The following is an 11,477-nucleotide window of genomic DNA, read 5'->3' as shown; positions in this document are numbered from 1 at the left end:
GCTAGCAGAATGAGTTTCACAAATTGCATCGCATCCATAAACTGCGCAGCGTTTCATTATGTGTACCTGTTACAGGTTAACTTGTTTCCTTCGGCAAATAAGGACTCCTTCCGAAATTTGCTTGCAAGTTTGCCTAATTTCGATTATTTTTTCGTTGCATTACAAATAAGTCGATCGTCCTTATCCTTTTGGGAAGTCTCAGCACAGACAAACCCGAATGGCCGAAAGACAAAAGCTCATATGGTTGCCCGAGTACAGTGTCAGACTCGTTGCTTTTAAAGCTCAAACACTGCTAGCAGGAATCGTTAGCACTAACACAAGAAGAATTGAGCCTGCTGGTTGTGTTCAAGCCACAAATTCTTTCGTCCCTGGGCGTCGTCAACCCGTTCATATTCAAGGGGCTTGTTTGCCACTTTTTAAACGAAGCTGTGGGGCCAATTTGCATCCCTCAAGATTCTGTTGACATGCCATGTTAGCAGTGGTTGGTAGCCGTTGTCACAACTGATAGCGGTTAAGCGACCCCTCTGTGACCCCTGTAACGCCAATAACAGCGAAAAAATATTCCTTTTGAAATCCACAGCGTTCCTAGCACAAGATACATATATGATGCTAACGGTGACCGTTGATTTAGCCGCTATAAAGTCACAGCCCGTTGAGACTTGTTGTTGATGATAAAAGCAAAATACACGCTTATTGGACAGTGTGCGTGTGTGCGTGTATGTGTACGTGGGTGTGTGTGTATGTGTGTGTGTGTGTGTGTGTTACTGGACGTACAAGTTGAATAAAGAGCAAAAACCCGCCTGAACGTAAATACTGGGCTCACACATAAATATACGCAGATGATGCACATAATGGGAACATTGACTGGTCAACTGCTCTTGCAATGATTACTTAAAGAACATGTCTTTACATGTCATTAAGCCGTATCGTTAATAGTTTATATAGTTATTACGAAAACAAACATAAGTCTCGATCTGCTTGCTGTGCTTTTACAGAGAGTGCCTTTTTTTCATTACTTTCAAATACAAGGAATGCAAAGGTATCCAAGATGTATATGTATGATTAAATACATCAATACACAAACCACACTGACACTTTAAAAGTACATGGTGAATAGGATTGCTTGCCTTGTATTACAGATGCAGCGCAAAATTTTCAGAACGTATTTTTATGCATATAGTGATATTTTTCCAACACACAAGAATAGCGCCATTACTAAATAATTGATTGGTTAGTCGATTGATTGGTAATTAACAAATCGACATGACACAGACATCACCTTTTCTTGGATATGTTATCATTAGTATTTCTACTGTGATTGAATTCGCTACATCATCGTGGGGTGGTTGTTCATCACCCAGCCCAATAATCAGCAATCCCATTCTTCGACCGAATTGGGTTCATCGGCTTGCACTTGTTGGACAGCTGATCGACAGACTTGTCTGCGCCGAATCATAGCTATTACCTGAAATTATCAAATCCATTGTTTGTGCTTGGCTAGATAAAGTCGTAACATTTACGGGCTATATAACAAATACTGACTTGAAGCAAGCTCGACAGCTTGCTATCCAGGCTTCAGCATGGGTTAGGCTAAACTAGGCTGTGCCTCTCTCTTGGTCAGGCTATGGGACGCCCCAGTGAGATTCGTTCTCTAAACATTACGCCACAAGCGATGATGTGAAGTATACAAGCAATAAGAGGATTTTTCATGCAGACGTATCACATAGAAAGAACGCGTAATGCGTCTGAGAAAAGAACAGTGTACTGTGTGACGTCTCTAATGCTAACCTTTACAATAGTTGAAACAAACGATGATACCGCTACTATACTGACGATGAAAGCTATTGCAACAAACAAATACCGGCGCAGGCATCTAGCAAATTCCGTGTTTAGCTCTGATCCTATATTGAACCGTTCCGTAGATAATGCTGGTTGTCTATTATTTGAAGGATAACTGTAGCCTCAGTAATGATAGCTTTTTCGTGCTGAAAAAATTGCAATAAACACAGCAGTGGTTTGTCGTAGACGATAATGGGGGTAGATAGTCTTCACGTGGGTACAGTACGACGTGCGCCAATGAAAATCTCTTATGATTTCGGTCAGCGGCGCATGACCATACACCGTCATGCATTATGAATTATTTCTGTATGAAACGCTGTAAATTAGTTGGTACCATACCGTAAAGCTTCGTTGACAACCCTTTATAGTGGCAGCGTCGACTTATGTAGATTTGCAACAAAACAGTTCATGTCGTGAAAACTGAACTGCGCAAGTGTAAAACCGAGTTGTTTCGTCGATGTTCTTAGATTGTGATTTAATTTGTGATTACCTCCAGTCTCCAAAATTTTGCTTGTCTACTTTTGTTTACCATCTAATAACAAAATTTGTAGACGATAACTAAACACATCGACGAGCACTAATCAAAAGGTCATCAATGTTTTACTTCTCACTACCCTGAGTCAGACAAATACTAACTGTTACCTAGTTAAGCCAAGTATAATGAAAAATGCTATTATAACAGTAAGTCAAGGCTATTTATAACAATAACTTTTACTTACAGATTATAGCGTGCTGACAATTAAAGTGGATTAGATCATTGACGTTTGCTTGACGGCTATTCCAATTTCATCGGAGCACTTTTGCTAATTCGATCACCAGATTTTTTTACTTTGTGTCTTCCCCTTTTTTCTAGCTCCGCAAGAACCTCAAGTGACAGTTGTCATTAGCGTAAGAAGCTGGAAGCAATATTATAGCAAAGATTACAACATCAAATTTGCTCTTAAATAGGATTTAGTTAAATGGTTAAGGACAGAAAGAACAATTCCTATCTTAACGTTTTGGGTTGGATAAAGACTTCTATTGCTACAGGCACATACACTGCAGGCTGCGTGCTTATCGCATTTAATTCTCTCGAAATTTACGAAATATAAAATATCACATGAAACCTGCTTCAAGACTGAATAAACCTCCTTTATATTTTAAAATTGGTTCTTTTCTAGACAGACATGATCTTTCCTACGGTTTCTCAGTTTGCTGTTGATATCGTTATTGTTCGAATTCGTCGTTGAACAAACTGATACATTTATCAATAAACTGGTGACCTGCAAAAAAACAGGCTATTTTTACGTTCAGTACAAAAGTACTCGAATCACTCAACACAAAATATATCCCTCAATTGTATGTTTGCAATGAATAATAGCCGAAGCAATAAGCTCAACCGGGTTTAGTCCTAAACGTCAATATTTATCACAGACAACTTTCGCTAGTAGCTTCTTCTCATTTATTTAATGTTTATAATAGACAGTATTCCTACATTCTATTCTGCATGACAAAATAGCGAATTCGTGTGCGTGAGCAAGTTGTGCGACACTGGCACTGACAACGCGTCACCTTTATTTTGATGCTTATCAATGCAGCGGGCTGGGTCCATTGAAGCGCCCTCTAGTGGAGTGAGCGCCAGACCGTTCCCTAAGTGCACTTTATAGCGGGCGCCGTACGCGCAACTGTTTGTTTACATTCGCTTACTATGTATGCCATTCTGCGTCGCCGACCACATTGTTCGCTTTGGTAGCAGTAGGTTATTCGTTGAATTAGATTGTGTATGTAAATGTGCCTGGCCAATATTGTTTATTTGGAATTAAATGTATAGTTTCTTCCTGTAAAAATACGTCGTCATAAGTTTCGACCATTGACGGTCAGTAAATGATCGAAACACAGGCTCTCCATTGTCGTGCAATCTTGAAATGAGCTGTCTTCAGTGGACTCTTACTACCTATGACACTTGCAACAAGGACAACATAAAGTGAAATAGTATGGCGACCTGGTCATGATAACATGATGGACCTTTTGAAAAGCAATAATATTTACGTAAGCATTTATCGAAGCACTGGTGTGGTTCGGTATGTGTATGCAAGTAAGGGACATATAGATTATTGTTGTGGCAAACTTTTTGTTCTAACTTCGTCGTTAACTTGGTTGATTCGGATGCCTGTTCTCACTTATTGTTGACTTACCCATATCTGTTCGTTACACGTGTGTGTGTATGTTGTTTGCAGGAGGAGTCTCTGCCGAGGTGATTACTTGTCCTCGGAAAACGGTCGCTCACTGCAGTAGCCGACTTGGCGCTGTTAACAATTTGCGCGTGAAGGTAAGACGGTTTTCATTTACTTAAATCATTACCATTCATAATACCCAATGTACTCCTGATGTATACCTCACACTGCTCACGTAACCGAATTACGTTTAAGGATTACCCAGAGATGTAGTTAGCCCAAACAAGTAAAGCGGTGGCAACTTACAGCCCTCATTCTACAAGCGGTTGTATGTATAAATATATATGTAGATCCGTTAAAAAAAAAAGCGAAAAGTTTCTGTTTCAAAACCTACGAAAAAAACCTGTGTAAATACAAAAAATATGTATATATATATTTGACGGAAAGGGGGAAATATATGTTCATTAAATCGATGCTAACCCAGCACTCATGCATCAAGATAAGTCGGATGGTTGGGTGTGCCAGTTGTGTAGAAGTTGAAATGATCTTATGTGAAACAAAATATTATCGATACATCTGTATTTTTTTTATCAATTGTATTATCTAAAAGCCAATCCGTATTGAAATGTAGTTGAATTTAATAGGTACGCTCAATTTTTAGATATAGTTGGAATCGTAGTAGACACTACTAAACAAATCCTATATAAAAACTATACATCTATCTATAATATTGTTATTGCAAAATTTACTATCTACGTTATTCGGTGAAGGATCGTGTCAAATACAGTAATACAAGCGAGTGACGAAGTTCAGAACGCTTGCACTAAAAGGTCTTACCTGTTGTAGCACTGTAAAATAAGTAAACATTTGAATAATCTGGAAATAACAAGTTGTGGAGGTTTTTTTGGCTGAGCCACCTATTGCTCTAAATAATTGTCGTGTAATGACTATATCTAATATTTGGGTATCAACATGTTGTCTACGATAATCAGGATTTTGGTTATTAATTGTGCCTATATTAAACACTTAGTTGGCAATAGGGCAATGAATATCTGAATGAATACGATCTTAAAAATATAATATAACATTATCGGCATTGTGTCTACGCTTCAAATGACATAGTACGTTGCGTATTAAATAGCGCTATATGGAATGTGCTAATCTCGTTCCTCTTCTATTTCTATAACTTTTTCTAATTTATCATATATTGTTTTATTCTGCTGCAACAGGGAGGAGGAGAGGTCGATCACGGTATTAAATTACCCGCGGCGTAAGCGTGCAACCCTGTTTCCTGATAACGTCTTCATTATCGTGAACCACACTAGCCCCGACTGAATTAGTCTAATCAAAGACATCGGCAACAATTAGCTACGGAACTCAGCAAGACGAACATGACTCTGGCATAATGCGTGAATGACCACATGTATTTTTTACGAATGCACTCGCCGTGAAACTGGTTCGTTGAGTGATTGAAGTAAGTGGTGGTCCAGAACTTCTGTCGTTTTGCAGTTCCCGACGTCCTTCGTTGTAACCGAGTGGAGCGCGGTGTTGAATGAAGGACGGAAGCGCCGTACACGACGAACCGCTTGTTTACGGCAACACGAGTCAATCTTTTGCATCATTGACATTTTAGCAGCACTTCGCGATATAAGCACATTCGATTTGACAATCGGCATAGCTGCCGAAGAGCTGAAGGTGTGACAGCAGGTGAATACTAGTCCTAATATACGAGGGCAGTTTAGGCCAAATATAAACGAGAATACCCAGACGAACACACATTTATCGGCCGCAGCTGTAACGCCGTTAACTAGTAATAGCAACAGCAGCAAAGAAAAGGTTGCAGAACGTGCATTTTCGTGGTAATTGACTAGGAAGTACTAAGAGTCGACACAATTGTACAAGAATAAGCACCGAAAGTAACAAAAGTGCGAGTGCAGCTAAAACGATCAGGCGATCCTGAACTAAGAAAACGACGTCGCAAAGGTGGTGAAGCGTGGGAAAGAAGGCGCAAGCAGTTGGTGCAGGAGGTGTGGGTTGGGGGAGGAGCAGTTAGTGGTCGGTCGGTCGAAGACAGAGGCGTCCCTCGCCCACAAAGACAACCGCACGTTTCGCGATGAGCGAGTTAGAGGCACTTCGCCAAGAGGCAGAAACCCTTAAGAATACCATTCGGGTAAGTGATTCAAATAATCGATAATCATATCGCCGGTCCAAGCCGCATATATAACATAATGATAACATAGAAGATGCATAATGCAGCAACACCATATGATCCACCAGATGATGAATACAAATATATGTATATATAATGGAGTTCTGCAGTTCCCTGTAGCCCTGCTCTATGGCCACGATATTTATCATTATTATAATCATCCAAGTAGTTATCATCGTATCTTCTGTATCGTAGGTTTTCTCTTACAAACTATCTTACTAAAAAGAAGATAACATAAAACCAACTCAGTTTTAAACGTAAAAGAAACGTTTCTGTGCTGCGATGACGTGGTGTAAGAATAGAAGATTGTGGATCTATCTAATCGCTTTGCTTTTGTTATCATTGTTGCTCTAGGATGCGCGGAAAGCCGCGTGTGACACGAGTCTGGTCCAGGCCACGGCGAACATGGAGCCGGTTGGCCGGATCCAAATGCGCACAAGACGAACATTACGAGGCCACCTCGCCAAGATCTATGCCATGCACTGGGGTAGTGATTCCCGCTACCTCGTGTCAGCCTCACAAGACGGCAAGCTGATCGTCTGGGATGCATACACAACAAACAAAGTGCATGCGATCCCTCTCAGATCATCGTGGGTTATGACTTGTGCCTACGCGCCGTCAGGCTCATATGTGGCCTGCGGTGGCCTAGACAACATCTGTTCGATTTACAGCCTCAAAACCCGAGAAGGTATATACACAGACTCACGACATATGGGTTACTGTGCCGTTTCATAAGGCTAATAAGGCAACTTATATAAAAGGAAATGTCGTTTGTTATGGTCAATTTATAGAGTTAAGTTTTCAATCGTTCTTGCTATAGTGGAATCTAATCTCATATGTCCTTGTTTGTTCACCAAAGCAGCATAGTTTGTATTTTTCATTTGAAAAAATTACCACTAGTTTTTAGAAATGCTTGCTTGGAGAATCACGCTAAAATTAAACACAAATATATATATATATATATATATATATATATATATATATATAATAAATTAGACGAATACGTTTTGTTGTAAACCATTTGTTGGTTGCTATAATACTAGGCAATCACGCACTATCGTCTTTATGTTAACCATCACCGATTTTCCGTATCTACATTTATACCCACATAGTATAATTTTCTGCGATACTACCTCAAAACACTCCTCCTCGCCTTCTCGATATTATTTCATCCCATTTTTCTTTGCTCCCGCAGGAAATGTTCGTGTGTCCCGAGAACTGCCAGGCCATACTGGCTATCTGTCGTGTTGTCGCTTTCTTGACGACACTCAAATCGTCACCTCATCTGGGGACATGACCTGCGCGCTGTGGGACATTGAGACAGGTCAGCAATGTACGTCATTTACCGGTCATACAGGCGATGTCATGTCTCTTTCGCTCGCCCCCGACATGCGCTCATTCGTGTCGGGTGCATGCGATGCATCCGCGAAGCTTTGGGATATTCGTGACGGCCTCTGCAAGCAAACCTTCCCTGGCCACGAATCGGACATCAACGCCGTGACTTTCTTTCCTAATGGGTTTGCCTTTGCGACGGGTTCCGATGACGCCACATGTCGCTTGTTCGACTTGCGCGCTGACCAAGAATTAGCACTTTACTCCCACGATAACATTATATGCGGTATCACATCAGTAGCATTCTCCCGGTCCGGTAGACTGCTCCTGGCCGGATACGACGATTTCAATTGCAACGTCTGGGACTCGATGAAAGCGGAACGTGCCGGTACGTAGTAAATCCAAGTGATTTACTTTCGTATCCATTTGTTTTATTACGTTGTTGTCAAATAAACGAAAATTGCCTCGCCGTTAATTCGAGGATTTGAAAGTATGGGACGGCCATGCTGAGCACAAGAAGTTCTCTTGGAATGAGATGTATGCATGTTATTAGGCTTTAGTGGCATGTACTGGCACTTTGTGTGTTCGAATGAATTGGAAAAACAAGTTGGCGTAAAAAGTGTCGTTTTATCTAAACCCCTTTGAAGCTTCAAATCTCAAGAAGGTCAGACCTTAGGTTTTTTTTTCGATAAGTAATAATTTATACACAAAGGGCTCACTACTAAATCTAATCTAACTTATAGGATAAATTCATTTTATTAAGGATCAAGTATATTTTATTGGTAGATATCCCTAAATAAGCTGATAAAAGTAACTTATCTATTTGCGATATACGGTATACGGGAAAGTACTGAATATCATCTTACCCACAGAATATCCTCGTAGAAACTTCCAGATACGTCCTTAGGTTCTTCCTGCTGTTTCTTCTATGATGGCTAAATGTAGACCGTGTATTACATTTAATACGAATTTAACTTTTTTTGACTCCTCTATTTCTCAGGGGTGCTTGCTGGTCATGATAACCGTGTATCCTGTTTGGGGGTCACGGAGGATGGGATGGCAGTCGCCACTGGCTCCTGGGATTCCTTCCTCAAGATTTGGAACTGAAGAACAATAACCAACTTGGGAAGTGGCCAAGGAGAAATCACGAAGCTACAACAACAATAAGAGCAGCGACAACAGGAAAAATAATCACAACTATAAATATACAGACATGGCGACATCGAAAGAATACACAGTCAGCATTAATATTACTATTATCTCATCCATATTAGTTTGTAGTCTAGTCGCAAACATGCCAGGCGGATCTCCCGAGCAGAAGATATACTTTTCACTCAGTCTTGATTTCCGTTACGTAATGATAATAGTAATAGCATCAAGACTTACCGATTATTCGACACGTGAATCCTTCCTCGTTTATTTGGTAAACAGACAATACAGAAGCAATCAGATGTTTGTTTTTGTCAGACTTCTGAGAGCCGCGCTAGAGTGTTCGCAATATATTGGCACGAAGACATTGAGAGTAAACATGCGGAAGGGGAGAATGAAAGTTTGCCGAGTGGAGTGTGATTTACGTGGCATCTGGATAACAAACAAATAGAATATGTCTGAGCTATGTGAGAGACAGGTCAGGAGAGAATGAGCTGTGGAAAAAGCTGAATGAAAGCTAACAAAAGCGCCAGAGAAAAAATAAACGAAGTGAATATCCAGTATGGAACCAGAGCAAGAAAAACTACAGATCGAAAGAGTCAAAAAGGCTACGATGAGAATGTTTGCAAAAAAAAAAGCGCGACGCTAGGGCATCTTCATTATGATGATGAAAGTGATGATGATTATAGTTATTATAATTATGAATTACTCTAATTGATAATATGATGGTGACACAGCAACAAAGCATAAACATGGAATGTGCAATTATATAGTAGTTGGACTCTACTGTACGCCCGGTGAAGGCCGGCAGGCGCCGCGCGGCGGGTGCACTGCACTAGTCTGCAGATGGGTCCAATGTCGCGCTGGTGGTTGTAGTCGTTTCCTTCAAAGAAAAATCGCACAGCCTCATATTATGCACAAATACAAACATGAACGTACCAGCCCTTGTCTAGTACAGAGCTGCAACTGTTACAACTGTTGTCGATTCATTTCACCGAAGTGTAACAACAACAAGACGATCCTGAAAGCAATGAGATACAGAACTAAAATCAGCGACTGTCCTTAAACAATACTGATCCCATCAGAGAATATATCTCATGCCACTACTTCTTTGAGGCTATTGTGTGGTTGAACCGGCGAAACATTATCGAGTTAATGGTCAGTAGTATCATGAGCGTCATTCAACGACTGAACTGTTTAACAGAGTAAAGAATCAACGATTTTTAGTAACGGTCTACATATTCCGAATTAACTCCTGTTTCAATGCCAGGCCCTGTTTTAACAACTCGTGCTTTGCCGATTAAGCCGCAGTCTCTAGGCTCTAAGTATTATCGCCAAGCTCTTTCTTATAGCGGTAAAAAAGCAAGACTCTTATTTGTTCATACTAATTAGGTCACAGTTTCATTCTTGGATCGCTACCATCAACCGATGTCTGGCAAGTGTCAAGAGTGCTTGCCTTCGTCGGGACGTATCATTGGGTCCCGGGTATACATTCTGGGTACGAAACGTGCAAGCTCTTGCTTCCCGAGCCGATCCCGAACCTTACGTCGTCACCGAGCATGTGTTAACGATGTCTGGAAAACAGGCACAACAAAACCAACTAGGCGGTTGGGTTATTAGCTATTAATATAAAGAGCTATAGCTGAAAAAAATGACCTTCGACGCGATATTATATAATAAGTATAAAGATACATACGCATTATATGTAACGTTTTTCTTGCTTTCATGGTTTGTTATTGCACGAGCCGTGTTTCTTATCCTAGTAAATACATCTGAAAAGGCGAAAATGAATTACGTACGTCTGAGACAGAAAATTGCTACATAAACATTATATGCTATATCGATGTAACAGCAACGGCAACAACTTTCTAAGATATGTGAAAATATTTTCTGTTAAATAAATACAAACGCCCATTCACCCGCATATGGCAGATAGAGCATTATTACCTAACGACCGTTTGGCTCCTCCTCTTAAAACTTCATTCCTACTTTTACGTGGGACGTATTTTATTTGTCTATCTCTGGCTGCAATAAAGATATTTCCTGTAAAGGCCAAGCGTAAAAAGGCGAGAAAGCACCTTCACCGTTGTTAACGGACAGCGCTGTTGCTGTTCTCGACTAATTTTTTGGTGACTTCGAGGTCCCTACGCTGGCTTTTTTGGTAGCTCCTGTCTAATGCGAACGGTGTCCGTTGTTAAAATCAACGCGCTGTTTATTACCTTGGTCACCAGGGCTGTTTCGCGAAATTATTATTTCACAATTAACATGGGCCTCAGTAATTAGTTCGAGGGGGTTCTAAACAACTTCAAGCTGCGATTACCGCTGACTTCTGCTCCGCCTGGCTTTTCTTCGACCCGAACGTCGCTACTGGGAGACTTTGTCGACGACAAAAGCACCAACAACCATTATGATTATTATTATCGATATTATAATTCTAATAATAATAATAACAAGAATGCCCATGCTGACACATTTAATGATTCAGCAAATTATTCGTACAGATTATATATCATCATCACTATTACTTCATAATTAATTATTATCGTGACTCATAAGGTTCTAATTATTGCAATTCTTCCTGTTGTTATAATCATTGCCGGATTGAATCAACATAGCAAAGGCGATAGGAGCGACTACGCTTAAACAGCCGCAGGACGATACAACAAGAAAGCATCAATGGCAGCAGCAGCAGCAGCGACACATTAAAATATTACATTTTACAAGCTACACTTTTGGCGATTCGAGCCTTGTAGACGTACAGTAACAAATAGCCATGCGTTACCATTTCCAATGAC

At 40.4% G+C, this 11,477-nt stretch overlaps 1 protein-coding gene and 2 long non-coding RNA genes across 4 annotated transcripts in view; 2 read left to right on the top strand and 1 right to left on the bottom strand.

Moving 5' to 3' along the window:
• LOC147752231 (uncharacterized) overlaps positions 1 to 5,466 on the top strand; it is a 17,839-nt gene extending 12,373 nt beyond the window's left edge. Inside the window, exons 3-4 of the long non-coding RNA XR_015314614.1 lie at positions 4,056 to 4,147; positions 5,222 to 5,466. This is a non-coding gene — a long non-coding RNA (uncharacterized LOC147752231). The remainder of the gene's footprint in view (positions 1 to 4,055; positions 4,148 to 5,221) is intronic.
• On the bottom strand, positions 546 to 3,862 carry LOC111269526 (uncharacterized). Of its 2 annotated transcripts, XR_002685806.2 has the most exons (4): positions 3,314 to 3,862; positions 2,559 to 2,735; positions 1,789 to 1,985; positions 546 to 1,465 (listed from the first exon to the last, which is right to left on the bottom strand). It is a non-coding gene; the product is annotated as an uncharacterized LOC111269526 (long non-coding RNA). The 2 variants fall into 2 exon arrangements; XR_015314616.1 differs by lacking the exon at positions 3,314 to 3,862 and having other exon boundaries at positions 2,559 to 3,307.
• Positions 5,292 to 10,613, top strand: Gbeta13F (guanine nucleotide-binding protein subunit beta-1). The gene is made up of 4 exons (XM_022849187.2): positions 5,292 to 6,162; positions 6,556 to 6,889; positions 7,397 to 7,921; positions 8,534 to 10,613. The coding sequence occupies exons 1-4, from the start codon at positions 6,106 to 6,108 to the stop codon at positions 8,638 to 8,640; spliced, it is 1,023 nt and encodes a 340-aa protein (XP_022704922.1). The 5' UTR covers positions 5,292 to 6,105; the 3' UTR covers positions 8,641 to 10,613.
• Positions 10,614 to 11,477: the final 864 nt, after the last annotated feature.

Source organism: Varroa jacobsoni, unplaced genomic scaffold (genome assembly GCF_002532875.2).
Source record: "Varroa jacobsoni isolate VJ856 unplaced genomic scaffold, vjacob_1.0 scaffold_1392, whole genome shotgun sequence".
Lineage (NCBI taxonomy): Eukaryota > Metazoa > Arthropoda > Arachnida > Mesostigmata > Varroidae > Varroa > Varroa jacobsoni.
This window is presented reverse-complemented; position numbering and strand designations above follow the sequence as displayed.